The 21,359-nt window shown below is 36.3% G+C and overlaps 1 protein-coding gene across 23 annotated transcripts in view; it reads left to right on the forward strand.

The window, feature by feature from the left end:
- DLG1 (discs large MAGUK scaffold protein 1) overlaps nt 1–21,359 on the forward strand; it is a 150,282-nt gene that overhangs the window by 85,576 nt on the left and 43,347 nt on the right. For 7 of the 23 annotated variants that reach the window (XM_027464830.3, XM_027464832.3, XM_027464836.3 and 4 more), the window contains 8 exons: nt 1,632–1,730; nt 4,858–4,911; nt 8,090–8,140; nt 9,121–9,245; nt 10,597–10,766; nt 11,448–11,587; nt 13,166–13,310; nt 20,333–20,459. In XM_027464830.3, coding sequence (XP_027320631.1) covers nt 1,632–1,730; nt 4,858–4,911; nt 8,090–8,140; nt 9,121–9,245; nt 10,597–10,766; nt 11,448–11,587; nt 13,166–13,310; nt 20,333–20,459 — 911 coding nt within the window. The remainder of the gene's footprint in view (nt 1–1,631; nt 1,731–4,857; nt 4,912–8,089; nt 8,141–9,120; nt 9,246–10,596; nt 10,767–11,447; nt 11,588–13,165; nt 13,311–20,332; nt 20,460–21,359) is intronic. The other 16 variants (XM_072042747.1, XM_027464831.3, XM_027464833.3 and 13 more) reach the window with 3 other exon arrangements.

Consider the following 21,359-nt stretch of genomic DNA (forward strand, 5'->3'; position numbering starts at 1 on the left):
GGTATCTGAGAATAACTTCAGTTGTTTTTCACCTTCTCTTGTTCCAGGAGCTGCAATTGTAAAGCCCGGTTTTTCTAACCTGCTAGCAGTTAGCTTTGCAGCGCTAGTGTTGTGCTGTACTTTGATAGGTAGTGTGTGTATATCTGACCATTTGGTTAATGGGATTTTTGCTCTGTGCACATATGGGAAGCTTCTTGTTTTGGAACAAGACAAATCTGAAGGGGAAGCTTAATTTTTGCATGTGTGGGGCTAAGTAATTGCTGAAGCATTTTAATTTGATCTGTCCTCTAAAGGCTGCATCATTGATCTCCTGCTGACTGGAGGTTTGCTGCACTGAGCATGCCCCACAGCTTTTGGGAAATGCATATTATTGTTTCTCTAGAGCAATTTACATTCCCATATCTCCCTCCTCCCCCCCCCCCCCCCCTTTTTTTTTTCCCTAAACACGTGAGAGATTGAGGTGGTGTCCATGTAAGGGTGTTTAAATGACATTCATAATAATGTTCTAAGACATCAAACATCTTGCTCCAACGTCTTTCCACATTTTTCACCAGCTGTTAATTTTAGATAGAGCTGAAAAAAAACAGAAATACCGTATCTGCATTCAAGAAGGGTTGCTACACTTGAGTGGTGTTAGGTTTCTTTAATCTTTGCTTTTGTTTAGTTTATGCTATTGATGTAGACTGCTTTGTGTTTTAATAGATTTCAAACTTTTGAAATATCTAATACTTTTATGTTCTGATTTTTTTTAACTTGTTTTCAGGATTTAGTAATTTCATTTTGTGGTTAATCTTCATCATATTTTCTCAAGTGTGTCTTGGAACAGCCAAGTTGCAAGAACTTTGATTTGTTGTTCAGCTGGTAATCCTGATGGTTGCCAGTAGTCTGTTGCTGACAGCTTGTTGACAACCAGTATGTTAACATCTCAGAGTGATTTGAATCAATATTTTGCCCAGAATGCTATTTATAATCTTGTTCCCTTGCAGTTTGTGTCAGTAGCTTTCCTGTTTATTGTTTTAATTACAATTCCTAAAACCCAAATCCTACTGGGCTGTATACTTGTATGGTAAACCTATATAAAGATCTTTATATGAAAGGGTGGAGTGAATCAGTGTTAGGATCTTCCAACCATTTGACTAAAAGATTTTCTTTAATTTGAACTTGGTATAGAAAATGCAGTGTAGTTTTGATTTTTTCACCCATGTATCGACAAGGAGCTTTAATTTGTTCAGTGCTACCAACTTCAGTCATTGTTTCCCTTTACTCATTGTACAATGATGAGGGGCACATGTTGTGAAACCAGCCCACAGAAAGCTGGAGTGTGCCCACTGACTTGAAAAGGCAAGGTTTCTGTTTTACCCCTCAAAGTCTTAACTGTCCTGCACTGCAAGGTGAGTAGCTTGGTGTGAAGAAGCAGTGTGGCTGTGTCCTACTTCTTTGGGTTATGTGCCGTTAGCACACTGCTGGGAATGCAGCGCAGCATGGCTCGTCTGTTTTCAGGTGTGGTTCAAGTCTCCAAATCCATCTGCTCTTTCAGAATATTAAAAAAAATCTATTCAATTTGAATCTTGTTTGTTTTAGAATGTTTTTGTAGTTTTCATTATTTTTGACATTCTATTGGTGATTTTTAGCCCACAGAAGCTGTTCCTTCCTCTTCTCCCATTGTCCCTGTGATCCCTGTCCCACCAGTCCCTGCCGAGACCACTGTCATCCCATCCACCATACCACAGGTTTTTATTCTTTTCTGTTGTTTTTGTTGTTAAATTTGTTCAACTCTTATATTTATATCATTTGTTTCATTCCTTTTGTTTAAATTAAATGTTTTGGTACTGCCATACAAGTTTGAAATGAACTGTGAAATAGTTAAATTAGCAATACACTGCTGTTCCATCCTGTGTTTTGTTTGTTTTATAGCAGCTTTTAGTCCATTTAAAAGTGCATATGTTTCACATAAATGTATATTAATAATTTTGTGAAACAACTAAAGAAAGCACCATAAAGGAGTGAAAAGAAAGGGATATTTTGTGTTGGCATGTAATGCTTTGACTGCTTGAATTATTTATTCTGGATAATTATCTCATACTCAGTGTCAGTCTTTCATCCATGACTTGTGTTCTGTTTCTGTTGTTGGTGTACTTGGGGCACACTAGAATACACGGGGTATTTTGTTACTTTCTATTCTTAAAAATTTGACTCATAGAATGAGGTTAACTTGTAGGTTTTTGACCTTTAGGTCACGTAATGTCAACAACAACAAGAACAACAAAAACCACACAAACCATGACAAAAGCTGCAGTAAGACGAGAAAGAGCAGTAAACATGAGTTAACATCACTGTCTTGTATATAACTTTGAATGTGGGACTGCAGCACAGCCAGCTATGGAGTAATTTAGCATAGACAGTGGCAACATTTTTGCAAATTGAAAAGCTTTCTGCTTTTATTTGATTATGACTTTTATTGTGAGTTTTAGTGCAAAAAGACTGAATGATGGAGACACCTTCTAAAAAGATGTGCCACCACTTGTAATTGGTGACAGATCCGTGTTAACTTGAAAAGGGAATTAAGCTGTCAAGAGTAATACAATACTGGGATATTTCTGTAGTCTACACATCAGTATTCTTTTCTTAAGGTCTGCTTTCAGACTGTGTGGCTAAACCTGCAATAGGCGGTAATTTTTTCTCTGTTACAGTGCTAAATTTTACATAGTCCAGCAGCTTATAAAAAGTTCTTATTCTTTTTTAAAGTCCAGTTTCTAGTGGAAATGTGTTTACATGAATCTGTCACCCACACTTGTAACAGGCAGACCAGAAATGCGGTTAGTTTGAAAGCGATTTCCTTCTTTTGGAGTGATTCTCCACATCAGGATATGAGGCAGACAGGCAAGGGCACACCGCTGGACCTCTGCTTACTGTTGAGTTTCCAGTAACGCTTACTTTCAGGAAACTGCTAAATTTCACTTAAAATCATCGTAATAATTAGAACTTTTTTTTTTTTTGAGAACATATTGTAAAATATTTTTTTGATGGAGAGACTACTCAACAGCCATCACTGTGACAGTGTTGGTACCTGCTGACGGTGCTGGATTCCAAGCAGAACAGCGTGAACTGGGTGATCTGTGCCTCTGTCTTCTGGGTGCATGCAAATGCCTGCAGGAGCCAGCTTTGTAATTCTGCATCATACATGAGTCTAAGCAATTAGAAAACACCATAGGAAGGTATCAATTTTGGATCTGGCAGATGCAGTTCTGTGCAACAGATACATTTCTCTATTCTGTTAGTCACTTTGCCCCTTAGGCAAACCCTTAGTGTGCTTGTAAACAAACTCGTCAAGTGGCTTTTAAATATTTGAACAAGCCCTGGCACAGGAGTTTGAAACTGTTAGGTAATTTGGAGAAGTCTTGCATAACAGACTGAAATAGCTGGTCTTCCTTCGAAAAACATTTGCTGTTTTGAGTTAGGTGTTGCCCTGTGTCTGTAGTGTCCAGGCCTACCTTTGGAGTGACTGCCAGAAATCTGTCCTCCTTCCTGCTTGGAAAAGGTGGTAAATGGCTGCTTCTGGACAGAGAATGGTAGTTTGTTTTCAGCTCAGTCTTTTGTAGGGAACATCCAAGTCACCCCTTGCTTCCTAGCTTTTGGGGTTTTTTAAAAAGCATAAATTTTTTTAGAAAAAAAATGTATTTGCTCACACATACAGACATGCATTTATACACACGCGTACGCATTTATATGCACCCAGAGAAAGATATAAAAAAAGATAAAGAATATCTTCATTTTATAGATAATGAATTTTTATATGCATGAAAATCTCCCTACAACTTTAATGAAGTCAAGATTTACTTGGTGTTGTGCCACTGTGCTTGTACATCTCATTGGGCTTAGTACATGAAGAGTATTTGGGATAAGGAATATATCTGCACTCATTTTGTTCTTAGAGCAGGCCAGATGCTAGCATTTTACAACACCATTGCCAGTAGTTCTTGGAAGTTCCCTTGTCAGTGAGAAGGGCATCTAGTTATATCTAGGAAAGAATGCAAACATTTGTGGCTTCTCCTTTTGTGCCTGCCATTAGGATGAGGCCTGAAAAGTATTTTTATTCCACTCAGTCTCTTCCTGATATATTGGAGGGGAAAAAACAGAAATCTGGTTCAAAGTGTTTCAGGTATATCCTTCGAGTATGAATTTTCTTTCAGCTGAAACTGCATGTTCATAGAGAAGTTTTCAGTAACGTAAGTAAGTAAGTGTTTCCTTATTCTAAAGTTCCTGGACAGTAAGCACATCATATAATTTCGTATTTCTATAGCAGTAATGTCTAACTTCTTACAGCCTATGAATCCATAACACATTTCTCATGGAAGTACATGGTGCAGTACTGTGAATGAATGTCTGATGTGGATTTTCTTTCGCAAGATGGTTTTGTAGATCTTTTCTCCATAAGTTTGTTGTCTGTAAGCTTGCATTTTTGCAGAACCACAAAAAACTTTCTGGTAGGGAGAAGTAGGAGTCAAAGCCACCAGGATGTTTTAGGATGCTGGCTGGTAAAGCAGTCCTGAATGTCGTATCACATACACTAGGGTGACTGACATTTTGTCCAATGATAGCATGAGTCATATTTTTTTCCACTTGAAAAACAAGACAAAAGACAGAATTTGTAAACAAAATATATGAGCTCAGAGTGTGGTTTTGTGGTGTCAAAGAACTTTCTTCAGGACAGAAACAAAAGAGGTCAATATTTGAGGTTGTTAAGCTGAGGCTACCTTTTGACAGACCTTTGAGAGACCCAGCAAACCAAACATTGTATAATTACTGTTAGTGTTTTCTCCTATGTTGTATAATTTTTTTTTGATTCTTCTTTTCAAGGCAAATCCCCCTCCAGTGCTGGTGAATACAGATTCTTTGGAGACTCCAACATATGTAAGCCTACACTACCTTTCAACTACAACTTCAGATAATGTTTGTTGTTTATTTCTGTTGTTACTGATCAAAAAAGCCTGTTCTACCTCTCTTATGACACATGGTTTTGTCAGGTCTCCTGATGCTTATCTAACTCCTTAAATAGCTTTTTTATGAATAAAAATTTATAGTAATGAAATAAAATGTAGATAGTAAGTTGAAAGTTCTGTGTGAGGACCATTGTGTGACAGTGCAATACAGTGCAGAACACAGTGTTTGGACCCTGAACTTCTGGAACCTAGGAGAACAATCCGTATCTTCAGCTGTGCTGGCAGATGCTTTAATATTTAATGTTCCATTTCCGTTGCACTTCTCATAAAACACTTCTCAACACACTGGCTTTACTTAAGATTTTAGTGCTCTAAATGTTCATAAAAATTGTTGATTCTGTTGGAAACATTAAGGTAATAAGTGTGGTTATACGGAGGCCAAAATTTGTGTTTGGCAGTGTATGATCTGTGCTAAGAGTACCACTGGCAGATGGTCTTCAGAGGCTTTGGAACATATGCAAGTTTTACATAGGTTTTAGACCTGATTTTTTTTCCCCTGTACCTTCCTCTTATAGTTACATATGTCCCATTTGTTGTTTTCCTGAGCAGTGTTAAGGTCTGTACTAGTTACCTTATATTGTGTTTCTTCTAGCAAGTAAAGCATATATTTACATGTTTTGGCTTTACTTAGCATAAAGAACAAGAACAAATCTTGTTATTGTCAAAAACATTAATAATTTAAAGTTGCTAAAAAGAAGCTGTAATAGATCAAGACGGGCAAAAGCGTGAATTAACAGTTTAAGTGGAAGACAAAAGATTATTACAGCGATGTAAATGGCTCATTTATGAGTCCTGAGTATGAATAATGCTGACTCAATAAAAGATCACAGCCAAAGTCTGCAGTGCCTGGCACTTTTACTGATGTGACACAGTTTAGAAAAGAATACCAAAGGTGAGGTGTCTGCACACACAAGCTAAATCAGAAAGACAAGTGATTAATAAGAATGTATCCATGTTTCAGAAGGCTTCATCTGATAGAATCCCATGTGGGATGGTAGATAATAGAAACAGAAAGAGAAAATAGGCCTAACAGAACAAAATGGCACTCAAAAGTACAAGCTATCTGACTTACCAGTTTGCAGTGAACATAAAACAAATTAATTCATAGTTATCTGTAGTTGAACCTACTATGTAAGCATAGGAGGTAAAGGAATATTCTTCCAGGTTCCCATGTAGGTAATGGAATTGTTCAGTGGTATGTAAGGTAAAATCACAGCTGTGAGGTAACTGCATCATGGATCTACAGAACTTTAACAGTTAAAGCTTTTTTTAATATTGGAAAACCAAACCAAAACAACAAAACAGAACAAAACAAAGTCAGTGATGAAAAATATTCAAGGACACAACTCTTGTTAACTGAATTACAAAGTTGCTGAGGAAGTAAACCATCTTAGAACTCAATTTGGGTTGGGAAAAAGACACCAAGAAGCGTATTTTTTATTCTTTGTAAAAACAAGCAAGCAGACAATGAAATAGAAACAAAGCTGGGATGGTGACGGAAGGAAAGGGTAACCATACCAGCAAAATTAACTCTATTACAACCAAAAGACTAACCAAATTGTGCTGAACTACTAATAATTCAAGGCAAAGTGCTGGGCTTCTATTGCAAAATGACTGTACTTGTGTAGAATGCTGTAGTTTCTTTTATCCAGGGAAAGTCCCTGCAAATAGTGTGTGGCTCCACAGATCCTAGATGGCTTCAAAATTTGCAAAAATAAAATAGGACTAATTTTTATCATTTTGTGTACCTTTGCTCCTTCCTGCCTGGACTAATGTTCAGTTCATTAGATAAAATCAATTCAAAAGTATATAGATAGTAATAAGAGGGTCTGCAGAACGAACCTAAAGTAAAATATAGAAATGGAGATCCTTCTTTACTCCTCTTTAGCTAGAATGTATTAAATTTGGGTTAGAGTTAAGTACATAGAAATAGATTGCTTACATACATTAGGGTTGGCATTTTTAACAGTAATGAATAGGGAAATTATTAATCATCCTTGTTGATTTAAAAAAAAAAAAAGTCACCTACTGATCAATCAACTTGAACCACTTCCCTAGTGCGATGTAATTTTAGATGGCTGGTTCGGTTTGCACATGTCGTTTTTGTAGATAATAGTTCACAGACTAAGCCAACTTAAGCCACTGTGATTGAGAAGTTTTTCTTCAGTGTTGGTGTAGAAACAGATCTAGTTTCATGTGTTCCGAAGGTCAAGACCTCTTCCCTTTTTAATGAAGAAATATCATGTGTTTATAGACAGTATCGTTTCCATTGAACAAACTATTAAGGATGTATTATTTTTGAGGTACTGTGCAAAGAGGAAGATGATAATCTGTTATGTCTGGAATGGATACGGTTTGTGTTGCAGTAAGGGTAGATATAATTAACAAGATTAACAAAACTGTAGTGAGGCATACATGAGCCTGGTACTAGAGAGCCTGTCAAAGTTGTGGAAGACAGGGCTTCCCTTTGGATCATGGCTTACTTCCAGTATTTGTATTTTTTCTTATCTAGCTTCATAAAATATTTCAAATCCTTTCAGTTTTGGCCCCCTTGTAAGGTGTTGGTCTTTAGTATACGTGTAATGTGAAAAATGCTAGTAAAAATGTTTTTTTTTTTTTTTTTTTTTTTTTAAAGCTGCTTTCGAAGGGCTTTATGCTTTTCTAGTGAGTAATTGTGCAAAGCATCCATCCTTTGATTTTTCTCTGCTCTGGGAGGAACAATTGTTTGAAAATACTGCTCTATTCTTTTATGCAATTTCTTCTCTACCCTACAACTCCTTCATTTTTTCTCACTTTTATCTTGCTCAGGTTGTATGGCCTGAGGAACATCAAGAGCAGTTCTTTCTGGCAGTCAGCAGTAGGCTTCTGCTGTGCAGTATCCACGTGGAACAGTGTGCTCTTCAAAGCTTTACATTGAAACTAATAGGAAAAGTGTCTGATGCACATTCAGAGTGGTGTGAAAATCACACTTGTGAGCTCACTGGTCAGTGTGTATCAGCTGAGATGTGATGGGAATGAGCTGCCTGCCTAGCTAAGTGTGTTGTGTCAAGTGTAAAAATCCTCTAAGTCTCATTTCTGTTTCTTTTTAGGTCAATGGCACAGATGCAGATTATGAGTATGAAGAAATTACTCTTGAAAGGGTAACATGCTAAATGTCTTCCTGTACTCTATCTTCAAGTGGGGCTTGTAATAGATAAATATGAAAAATTAACCTATTTTGATACAGCTAAACGGCAATTTGAAACAGTCCTTACTGTTTTTCCCTTATGTGTATTTAACCTCAATATGCGTAGTTTCTGGAGCAGTTTTTATTGGTATACTTGACGATTGATAGTAAAATGAGGGAAGAACTTTAAAGACATACTGCATTATAGGTTATTATCTAGACTTGCAGAAAGTATTAAAAAAATCATATATTGCCATACATAACAGGCTTTATTTATATATTTATACAAACAAGTTTTATTATACAATGAGATTCAGGCTTCCAGTTGAGATTACAAATGATACCTTGACATACGCATTGCTTTTTTTAAGGTTTACAATGTAAAGATCTAAGTTCTCTTCCTTGAAATGCGTTACTAACAAAGAGCAATAGTTGGCTATACTTGGTGTCTGTACAGTTCTGGTCAGTACGGAGAGGCTGAAGAGGTCTTACAGCTGATAATAAGGGCAGGCAACCTTTGAAGAGAAAATGTCAGTGGGCCTTTGTGTCTGTAAAGATATATTACATTACTTGAGATTTTTTTTGAAAAAGTGAGGAGCAAATATTGGTATGAACATCTTCAAATACATAGCTCATTAGAAAAGAAACTTTCTCTCTAGTTTGTCAGGTTCATTTCAATAAGAAATGGGGTGAGTTTGCATCTGCAGCTCTTACAGTGACACAATGACTTGTCCTGCCTGCTTCTGTGAAAGCAAGTGTAATTACATGTCTTACGTAGAGTTACATATATGTATTGTGAATAGTTGTGTACAGTATATTGTTTAAAATGTCTTAATTTTTATCGGTTAGGTTTATGAAAATTTAGTTCTATACTGAGTCATATATATATATACACATATATATTTTCCTCCCCCAAAAAGAAATGCTTAATTTTTTTTCCCCTTCTAACTTCAGGGAAATTCAGGACTTGGCTTTAGCATTGCAGGTGGCACAGACAACCCACATATTGGGGATGATTCAAGTATTTTCATTACAAAAATTATAGCTGGGGGTGCAGCTGCACAGGATGGAAGATTACGGTATGATGATTTTCTGTATCGGTTTGCTAATTATTATTATTATGTTTATTATTATTATTTCTAACACTTGATAGAACATTTTCCGTTTGTTTCAGTTTATCATAATACATTGCATTTTAAATAAGTATACCTTGCAGAAGTAATTTTTAAAGAATGAAAAATGTTTGGACCATTTTTTGAATTCTTTTTTTTCAACCAAGAAAATCTGCAGCAGAGTGAATTTAAGTGAAATTTTCTTTTTTTATTTGGTGTTATAAACTGATTATGCCAAATGTTCTATAGTTCTTAATTCAATATACAAAGGAAAAGCTTAGATATGTAGGATAGTTAACTCTTGGTTATCTATGTGCAAGTTTTCTAATATGCAAGGTCATAGAGGTTAAGCACTTCTGTGCTTGGTATAACTGTGCTTCAGTTTTGGAAGATGCTGCACATCTTCAAAAGCCACGTGTTTAAATTGATCGAGTACTCCTTCTCTAGTATCCCCCATTTTCTTATTTAATCTTGGGGTGATACTACTTTACCAGTGTTGGCGTATGGTAGCAAGTGATAATTGCAACTCAATTTGAAAGGTACTGTTAAAGTTAATAACAAATTGCTTTAATGAATTATTTTTAGTTATTTTTAATCCAGAACAATAAACTCCCGTATCACTGTGTAGAAAAAAAAAATTAAGGTGATCATAGGATCAACTTTTTTTTCCTCTGTTGCGTTGTTGAGAACTTGCTCCTATCAAATTTGGTGTCGATGCCTGATGACTCTAAGGTTTTTAGTCTTATTACGCTTATTTCAAGACTTCATTTTAGCTTGTTGGCCATTGTCAGAAGGTACATCTTGCAGAACTCAGTGACATGTGGGTCAGGCATTCTACTTAGTGTAATGAGAGCTTCACGTTACTACAGCAACACATTAAATGGAATGGAAAGCTGGCACTTAAACAGCTTGTGAAAAGCAAGAAAGGAGTTTGACTTGTTCATAGCATGGTTTTAAACTAGTGAATTCTTATTTTATAATGCCTAATTTTTTAAAAAAATTTATACATTTCTCAATTAAAGGTAGTTTGTACAAAGCCATGTTCAAAATTCTATTTTATGTGTTTCATTTAGAGAGCATCCCCTTCAGATAGGGACAAGATATTCCATTTATATATTTTCTAGCTATCTTTGTTATATACGTAAGCACTAATGACTAATTTTAGAGTATTGTCTTGAATCAATATAATTTTGAAGCAAAATCTATGTATCTTACTATGTTAACACTAGTTTTAGTGTATTTTAGATAAAATATTAATCTCCTAATGCATCTGCTATGCTATAATGCAGCAGCTGAACATGAATGTTGCTGTCTCTAGGGTTAATGATTGTATTCTACGAGTAAACGAGGTTGATGTCCGAGATGTGACACACAGCAAAGCAGTTGAAGCATTAAAAGAAGCGGGATCAATTGTACGATTGTATGTCAAAAGAAGAAAACCAGTCACAGAAAAAATAGTGGAAATAAAGCTTGTAAAAGGCCCTAAAGGTATGTAGGAAGTCTAAAACTTCTGTTTCACAAGAAGAATAAGGATGATGATAAATTTCTGCATAAATTTTTCAAAATAACCCAGTAACTTGCATACGTAGTTCAAGCAGATGCAGAGTAATGAAAATTAAGACAGTGACTTCTCAAATGCTTCAGAATTTTCTTCCACGATTGTCCTGAAACTATTCTTGTACATGTAGAATGCCAGTTTTACTTTCAAATGATAAGAATGTGCTGCTGGTACTATTTAGTAATGTCCAAATACGTTATAAACAGGAGTAAAATATTTCTTGTGAATGACTTAGAAAGATCTTTGAGAGATTAAAGAAATTTAGGTAAATGTACTTTTTTGTTTCTATTTGCGGTCATGTTGGAAAACAGTTCTTCAAATACTACTGGCAATACTATAGCTTTGCTATGTGCACCCTTCACAATGCATTAAGTAAAGAATTTAGTTTTTGATTTTTAGAACTTCTGTAAATACTGTAGTTTCTCCAGAACTTTCTGGAACATTATGGAGTTCACTTGGAAAGGCATCCAGTATCATTTTAGCCACAGCCTAGTATTTATATATGTATTTGTTTGTATGTATGTATATACACATAAATGATGCAGATAGCATTATTATTTACACAGTAATTTGGTGTAAAAGGTTTTTTGAGTAATAACTTTATCTTTAAGCAGGTCTTGGTTTCAGTATTGCTGGTGGTGTAGGAAATCAGCATATACCTGGAGACAACAGCATCTACGTAACCAAAATCATTGAAGGAGGGGCAGCCCATAAAGATGGCAAACTTCAGATTGGAGACAAACTTTTAGCTGTAAGTAAAAGTGACAGGGTTTTTCTTTAATGAATGCTCACTTTTAAACCCAGTAAGGTCACGATTCACTTTGTGGTTAAGCTGCCTACCAGTGGAGTATTATTTTGCAGAAATAAATATTAAATAAATAAATAAGTAATACAAAAATCAACCTTGCCAGCAAATCAATGACAAAAAAAAATGAAATCTGCAGTATTCAACACCATTTTTTCAGCAAATCTGTGCCTCAGCACAATGTGTCATGCAGAACCAGTATTAAGCAACCTATTTCATTTCTCATGGCTACTATTTATCTGAATCTGAGTGACTGGCATGTAAAACAGAACACAATGGGATTGTTTTAGTTGTTAATGTGGAGATTAGCTTGTGCATTTTGGAGAATATAAGTTTTCTGTCTGTGTGTTGTGGTTGTACTGCAGTGTACTACCACTGGACTGCAAAACAACTTCTCAGTCTTCAGGAGTGGCAAGAATTAAAAAAAAAAAAAAAAAAAAAGTAAAAGTAAGTCAACAAGAGATCTTTAGAAAACACAGATGGTAATAATACATTTAAAATATGCAATTGATTTGTTTTTCCTTCACAAATAACAGAATTATAAAGGTTTGGTTATTTTTACATAGTATGTGAAGTTATATTTATCAAACAGTAGAAAGTGCCTTTGGTCTCGCAGATTCATTACAGTGCAAGCCTTGTTTTCCATGTAGCCTGGTATTATTTGTAGAACTTATTTTCCTCATCAAAATATGGAAAAAAGGGGCAGCAACTCATTTTTCTAAGGCTTTGTATTAGATACTAATTGCTAAAGGACTTATTTTCTTAACTAAAGCGCTGTGTTTCACGTTAATAGCAATAGTCAGAAAAGCTATTTCCTTTGAAGTTAAAACAATTTCTTGTTACTTGGGATATGTCAGTCACTTTGGTTCTTTCTTCTCCAGTTTTGACCTCTATGTTTGACCTTTGGCAAGAGTGCATTATCCCATTACAACATCCATAACTTAATTACATCATGACAAGATCAAATAGGTTTTTTTTTAATGTTAGAAAAATATTTTTTCTAGTTAATGCTTACAATAGCATACTGTGTCAGTGTTGTGATTATGGCCAAGTGTATCTCTGTGCCTACAATACAAGAAGAATCAATAAGTTTGCTTTTGTGCAAGCAAATTGACAGTCTGATCAAAAGATAAACTGTAGGTTTGGGCAAATAATTAAGGTAGCATAACATAACAAGGGAGTACTGGTCGCTGTGATAGGTAGTAGTATCAGCATAGCTTTGGTTTGGGTTGCTGAAAGTGGGTTGGCTTTCTTGTTAACTTTTAATACAAAATAAGAGAGAAAGTTGAAAAGGATTTGCTGCTTTTCCAATGCTACTGTCGATATAGTTTATTAAAATCTTTAGAGGAAAGACTTTTTAAATATTTTACAGCACTAAAAAGCATCTTTTAAATAGCTTGACCAATTTTGTCTGCAGCACATGAATCATAATAAAGACTCCTAATGCTAGAGTGCTCCAAGAGATTTCTGAGTGACCTGTGAAACCTGGCATTTTTTTGCGTTGATAATTTGTTTTATCTTTAGGTGAACAGTGTTTGTTTAGAAGAAGTTACTCATGAAGAAGCAGTGACTGCCTTAAAAAACACATCAGACTTTGTTTATCTGAAGGTTGCAAAACCCACCAGCATGTTCATGAATGATAGTTATGCCCCTCCTGACATCACAAACTGTAAGTTCAGCTTGTCTTTATGACCTATTTTTTTCTTCAAGGCTTTAATATGCGCCATTTTAGTATTTTAAGTTTCAAGCTTTTAAATTAGTTTCTGACTTATAAAAATTTGATATAAGAAAGGTTGATTAATCGGGAAAGCTATGCAAAGCAGAATAACATCCTAGAGCTGGTATGTTGAAAAGATGGTAACAGTGGTAAGCCTTTGTCTGTTTATGACTACTGTGTCCTTGTCCTAGTGATTTGGTATTTCATATCATTTGCTGATGAGTGCAAGGAGATCTCAGGTGCCTAATTCATATAGAGGATGTGAACTGAGCAAAAGCCAGAATACTGTTTCAGGTGGAAGCTAGTGATGTTCTGACCAATTTTTTCTGTTCTGATTTTTCATGAGATGCATGTTTTTGAATAAACTAGACTGGGGGAGGAAGGTCTTGACCTTTACTACTTGCAAAATTCCACATTATTATATTCCATGAATGTATTGTGAAGTTCCACATTAACTTCTTATGTTTCAATTTTGACATAAATGTTGGTAATTCAGATGAAAAAATAATGCATGCTACATTAAAATAGCTACGGGCATTTCTTGGCGATGAAAGGGTAATATTTACAGGAGTTGTGGGTTTTTATTTGTTTTTTGTTGTTTTCATTTTGTTTTTTTTTTAAATATCTGAATGCAGAAAGCTCAGAGTTGAGCTACAACGTAAAGAAACATTTCTCATTGTTTCTTCAAGATGGTATTAACATTTGGTGTTCAGAAAACGAATGAGAATGATATGATTTTCTTTCCAAGACTGAATAAATCCTGACCAAGCTGGTCTTTTTCAGTGAGCTTAGTAGCTGTGCCCTGCTGACTTAATGGTTGCAGTTTCTACACTGGCAAGCAGTGATGTGACTAAAGGCTCCTATGTCTTAGGTTGAGCAGCTGATAGTTTTTCAGCTATCAGCTGTCAAATCTTGAAGTGCACACAGTCTTCTATGTTAATAACTGCTAATTTGTTCCACAGTTCAGGTACTGAGTGGATTTTTCTTTTAAGTCCTTTAAGTGAAGGTGGAAGCAACTCTGGCAGCAACTGCAGAAGCAGCTCATCTCAGATAAATACTGCTGTTTGCTGATGCAAGTTCTAGTGCTACAGTTAAACATTTAAAATATCAAAAGGATTTACTTTTGAATAGGTAGTAATAAATTGAATATTGTGAATACATTTTACTGCTATATTGGAAAATAAGCTTTTTTCTATTAACCCAAACTGACCTTTTGTTCAACTTCTAATTCATTCAATCTAGAACATTTTTTTCTATAACCAGAGATTCCACAATAAGAGTGAGATACCTTTTTCTTACTCTAAAGGAGAGAAAGAATTTTCAAATACATACCTATTTAATCTGATCTCTTCCCGTAAGCTGTTAGTGGGGGAGAAAGGAACGATGAGTCATTTTAGGGTTTTTATTTGTTTGTTTCACTGTCAGCTGCAAATAATTGATGTCATACTTAGCCCTGATTTGTTCAGATAGTGAAAAAAGGAACACTTGAACTGAACCAGTGATGTAGTCTAAACCAGTATATAATAAACAATAATAAAATATAACACAACAAAAGGACTGTAGTACTTTAGGCCTCATCTCACCTTGTTGGTGATAGCTGCAGTAGCCTTAAATCTATTGTGCATTAAATTGTGTATTGTGTATTAAATTGTGTATTGTGTATTAAATCTATGGTGAAAGGCCTGGAGGGGAAGACGTACGAGGAACGGCTGAGGGCACTGGGCCTGTTCAGCCTGGAGAAGAGGAGGCTGAGGGGAGACCTCATCGCAGTCTACAACTTCCTCGTAAGGGGGTGTCGAGAGGCAGGAGACCTTTTCTCCATTAACACCAGCGACAGGACCCGCGGGAACGGGGTTAAGCTGAGGCAGGGGAAGTTTAGGCTTGATATCAGGAGGGGGTTCTTCACAGAGAGGGTGGTTGCACACTGGAACAGGCTCCCCAGGGAAGTGGTCACTGCACCAAGCCTGACTGAATTTAAGAAGAGATTGGACTGTGCACTTAGTCACATGGTCTGAACTTTTGGGTAGACCTGTGCGGTGTCGAGAGTTGGACTTGATGATCCTTAAGGGTCCCTTCCAACTCAGGATATTCTATGATTCTATGATTCTATTCATAAGCCTATAGAATTGCAATTTGCAGCTAATCAGTTTTTTTTTTTTTTTGTCTTATGAAAAGGATATTCTTGAAGACTCCATTCAGAGATACAAAACTGATTTTCTTCCTTCATTTTATACAGCCTCTGCTTTATGCTCATCTGTGATCACTGCTAGAAGTTGTATACCTTTCCTAAAGGCTTAGAATAACCTTGAGTCAGGTGTGGTGCGATTTTTTAAAAAACTGGAAATAAGTATGTGGTTTGTCATGGGCAGATGTTAGTTGGCAGTATCTTCAGTTTGATTTCTGTTGCATTTCAGGTTTAAGTAGGTAAGATCAGACTGCTGAGATGCTTAGTCCATGCAGAAGCAGAAGTTATATTTCCTCTCTGACTGGAATATAATAATATTCTCCTTGGGGTGATAATTCTGTTTTTAAATTCATACTGTCTGTATCAATAAGTTCTTTTAAATAAGTATTTATTCTAGCAGTATGCATAAGGGCATGCTGTAGGCTCTCTTCTTACGCAGAGAATAAATTTCTTTCAACTGATGGATGAGCTGGTGACTCAGTTCATTGAAGGTAACTGCATCATAACATAAAGCCATGAAACTCTACTGTATATGCCTGGACTGCTTAATGCCCAGATCTCCCCATTGGTTTTTGTTTGTTTGTTTGTTTTTAATATCAAAAACATGTAAAAGCGTGATGCACAGTACCTGTTGGCTTGCTATCTGTACTGTCTGCAGAACATGCAGTAGATTGCTCATGATGCTAAATTTTCTGAGCATGATAGTTCATTAAAAAGTCCATGAAACACCAAGTTCAAGATCTGGTTGTCTTTAAAACTCTCTGTCTATAACTGATCTAGTTAACTTATAGGAATGTCTCAGTTTCTCTGATCATGGTGGAGCTCTGTATTTAAAATGTAGAGCAAAGGGCACTGAAGAACTTCTCGAGGACCAGGTTCTCAGTTGTCAGTATCTAGGTTTTCCATAAAATCAGTTTGCTTTTAGAACTTCTGTACCAGGCACGCAACAACATGGTTTTGTCTGATGGTCAAAAAGATAAGACAACGCTAGTTAGCATCCACATAGATAATAAAATCATTTGAAATTTGATCCGTCTTTGGTGTGGTTAGTGTCTAAATCCAGGGATGTTTGATGAAGAGGTTTCTGAGATTCTGCTTTGTGGCTGTGTTTATCAGGACGAGTACAGATCCTGCCCACGTATTTCTTTGCGTACCTGGGGCTGAAAATTGACCTCAGTCATTTGATGTTTATCGCAGTAAGCGAAAGGCTCCCAGCTGCCTGTGGGGATGAAACTAATGTTGAAAATCTTGTTAAAGAAGTGCTGGGGCTGTTTGAGACCAGAGCATTTAGCAGGGAGGGAATGTGGAAAAAATGGCTCATGGTGCTGTACTACGTATGGGCAACGAAAGCTTGACCACAGCCCGTGACAGTCTGGAATAGCTGATTGCTGTGCCTGTTTCTCTTTTAACCCTTGAAGTGTAGATTGCTAGGGTATACTGTTACAGTAAGATCCATTTTCTGACTCAGGCAGAAGGCAGTTATGAAAGATTGTTATTTCTGGGCACTTTGCCATTTCTGTACTGTTCCTCTATGTAACATCCAGTCTCAGAGACAGAAAGATGAGAAATTCCAGTATAGGAAACATGGAAATTCAACAAAAAAAACTACGTACAGAAGAGCAACAGCACTCTAGGTGGTCTGGACCTGTGGACCAATGCCATCCATCTGGCTACTACCATTGACATCTAAACTGCCTTGTGTGTTTGGTAGTCATAACTAACAGGCTTCTGTAGTAAGCTGTGCTCAGCAGGGAATGTAAATTACCTCGGTAATCTGAGTGTAAATGTCGATGATTAAGTGGATCCTAGAAGAAATGTCACGTAACATGTTGGTATAAATGCAAAATATTATTAAGAAGGTCTAGAACTAGCTATTTAAAACCACCAAATTTAACTTCAGTGTGCATATTTGTAGGGTATTGGAGTCAGACAAGTGCCTATGCTTTGTCTGAGACAAAGATGCCTGTGTATAGGCCTCCTTTGAAGATGTTGATGATACAGTTTTGACTCCTAGTAAATATTAAATTATTTGTCCTTTGTGTGTGCACACACATTTGGTACAGTATTTCTATCATGCACTGAGAAATAGAATAGTGAAAGGTAGGGAGGAATCCACTTCCTCACTGAAAACATAAATGCCTTAACCTTGCTTAAATGGCTTACATACGGGAAGAGGAGAATATGTAATAACAGTAAATTACAATGAAGTTTTAATTTTATTTCCCATTTTAGAGATCGTACTTGTGATTGGTGTCTTCAGTTTGCAGATAATAGGAAAATTTTCCATTTTCTTTCTGTGCAGAGCACTGTAATGTCAAGTGTTGGGGGGGTCGATTTGGAAATGGAATTTCTCCTTAAGAGTCTGTGACTTTTCCTGTCAAAAACAAGTTAATTTAATGCATGTAGTTTTCTGTGCATCCAAAACCCAATTCCATTATCAGCTAATTCAGTAATAATATTTACTTGGAAATAGAATTTTAGGCCTGATTTGGAATTCAGAAAGTGATGGCTTCCCTTTTATCTCTATCATAATCTTTGTGAATGTTCTTCAGGTATAATACCTTGCTAAAACAGTTTGTGCAAAGCAACAGGCACTTTTTCTTGTTGTTGTTCCAGGAACTCACAGAGAGGCTTTTATGCCTTGTTTGGTTGGCTTCCACAGCACTTTTTAAAAGGACCTGACTTTTCCAAGCATGTAGTGTATACAGGATTTTGTTAAAGGACGTAGCCAGTGCTGATGTGGAATAGCCTGCAGGTCTGAAATAATAAACTGTTATATGGCCTGGTGGCTGAGTTCTAGTCGCATGGTAAAAGGGTACAAGATTTTTAAAATAAGTGGTAGTATTAGGTGGTCTGTATGTTTCTGAATGTGGTGCAGTTAAAAGCTCTAAGAACTGTAAAAAGAAATGAAAAGCACTGGAAGTCGATGAACAGAAGATTTGTTACGAAAAATGTAATTACTTCCTGTAAGATGTGCATCATTTTAGCTGCCCCATATTTATTAAAAGCAAATGTAGATTAATTTGGTAAAATGGAAAGATGGCTTTTAGGCATCGTTCATTTTGAATAACTCCAAATTATCTGGGAGTTCTCAACAGTGAATGCATTTGATTATACAGTTTTAGCAAAAACAGCGTTCTCTCCCTCTGCTGTAGACCCCATGAAGCTGACTTGAGGAAGCTCCATTTGGCTGGTGGGTGGAAGGGGACAGATCTTTTGCACTCAGATTCTGCATTTTACTGAAACCACTGGTGAATCTGGAGCTGTGATATCTAAAAATTCTGCTCAATCCCAGTCTAAAGCACATAGCCCAGTGAGGGTTGGTGTGTCTGAAAAGCACGCTTAATTACTTCAAAAGCACTAGCTGATAAACTTCATAAGCTGTTATAGTGGATTTCAGTGCTATTTGAAATGCATTCTAGAAAACTCCCCTACTGTGACAGAGCTTTTAAAAGAACAAGAAACAATCTGATGTGATAGCTGTTGTTCTATATGCCAAGCATTAAGGTCTGTAAGGTGGTTCCCTGTCTAGCTGAGCACCTCGGAACCGGACCATTGGTCAGGGTAGCAGAGTGTTGGTGTGGTACAATGTGGTTCTCTGTATGTGGAACTCAGTGGGAGGTCACAGTTTTGCTAAGAAGCTAGACTAACACAGAATCAATCCAGAATGGACCGAATGGTTTGAAATCCGGCTATGTAGCAAATCTCTCATAAAAAAAAAAAACACTCCTGATGAAGTTCGCATATGACCCAAATGTTCTGCTAGTGTCTTATAAGGAAAAAAGAAAAAGGAGAAAATACAGGTCATTTGTGCAGAGCAATCTGTCTCATGTCTGTTTAGTTGAACCTGTGGTTTTGCTGGAAATCCTCAAAGGTCAGACACTGCAAGCCATTAACAGTGAAGAGAGTATGGCACCTTGATAATTATGCATCTATAAAGTGTCCCCAACCCCTATGTTGAAACCTCAAAGCTTGAAGCACTCACACCAGGAAAAAGATTTTTAGTTGTAAAATGTGCTTTGTAATATGAGACAGTGGTGTGATGATGCCTATTGAATGAATACTAAAAATTGATTATATTTCCAAGTTTCCTAACTTGGAAATATAACGTACCCTGTAAATTACTTATTGGGACAACTTTCCTGGCATTGTTGTAATTTTCCATCAATTGAAATGGTTGTGCAAAATTTTTCTGGTATGCCTGTTGTCATACAGCTAAAACATAAGCACTTCATGCACAGGACTTCACAGGATTCATGGCCAGTTACATAAGAGGTTAGACTAAATTCTTATATTACTCCTTTCTGTTTTTAATCAGAGCATCTGTGACTAAGGCAGCTGATCCTTTCAGTACAATTACTTTTTTTTCCCCACCAATTTTGTTTATCCCTGTCAGTAAATTGATGCCTCTTACCTTGATGAATGGGAGGTAGAATAATTCCACCGTTGTTTCTTAGTGTGTGCTGTTGGCGTAGCATATACTAGCATTTCTACCAGCACTTACGCTTTTATTTAAAGATGATTGTGTTCAGTGCATAAGAAATGTAACACCCCTCCCTGTTCAGAGCTGATCATCAGAATGGGCTAGAGTATCCTAGAGATTCTAGGATGCTCTGTATCAGAACATTAAAAGACAGAGGTAGGCTTCTTGACACTTTTGAAAAAGTGTAATGCTGTCTTATTTTTTTGTTGTTGTTTTTTTAGAAGAGGTCACTCCATAGAATACTTTAAGACTTTGAGCTGTTCTTTTTCATTATTGTCTTAACATTTTTTTTTTCATTCTTTGAAGCTTATTCTCAACCAGTGGACAACCATATCACTCCATCTGCCTACTTGGGACAGTCCCTTCCCCCGGCATCACCAGGGCGTTACTCACCAATTCCCAAGGGAATGCTTGGAGATGATGAGATTACCAGGTAACAAATAACTAAGGCTACATTAGTTAACCAGGGAAGCTCATGAGATAAGTTGGTGGGCAAAATACTTTTGAAGATATTTCAAAAAATAGATGCATATCTTTACTTTCTTAGCACTTGTAAATACTGCTGTAAGGAGCAAATTATATGTATATATATAGATATATATTAAAAGATAAACAAGATATCTTGGGATAGTATTAAAATCAGAATGCCTTGCCAAAATGCTTCATGAGTTGACTGAACGTTTTAGGATGGTAGTTTCTTTTCTCCATAGACAAGGAGATATTTGTTAAGATGGATTAGTAAATCCAGAATGGCTAGAGAAGTTTTCACCCTTTCCCATTAACAACTATTCTTTCCTTCACTGATTCAGTAGAAGATTGCAGTAGTCTTTTGTTCATCATCACTGATAAAACGAAGTGCCTCTCATTTTGTTACCTTTCTGATCTGCAAGTATGGGGATGTTACACTGCAGTTCCAGTATGTTGTTGTTGAATTCTGTGTCACGCTACCATCTGATACAGATCATTCAACTCAGTTGCTGAAGCAGGGTCTGCCCAGATTGAAACATAAGTGCCATAAGAAGTTGGAGAATTAATTTTATTTTATTGGAAGGTGGGAGAGCCTCAGATATGTCTTTATAGTTATTTTTAACTTACAGTTAGGTGGGCATCTAAGCCAAAGTATTTCTGTCTTGCTGACAGCATTGCTGACCTTATGTATGTTTAGCTTTTTGTTAAAATTCCTGTAAAGTAAAGCTTTTATACTTTTGAAATGTGAGGGCTATTCAAAGAAGGCTTTAGATGTTTTACTTGAAGTTACCTTCCTTTCTTTTGCTCCTTCCGTCACTAAAAGAGTCTTAGACATTTTGAATAATATACCATGTATTTGTTTTCT

This window comes from Anas platyrhynchos, chromosome 9 (assembly GCF_047663525.1).
Source record: "Anas platyrhynchos isolate ZD024472 breed Pekin duck chromosome 9, IASCAAS_PekinDuck_T2T, whole genome shotgun sequence".
Lineage (NCBI taxonomy): Eukaryota > Metazoa > Chordata > Aves > Anseriformes > Anatidae > Anas > Anas platyrhynchos.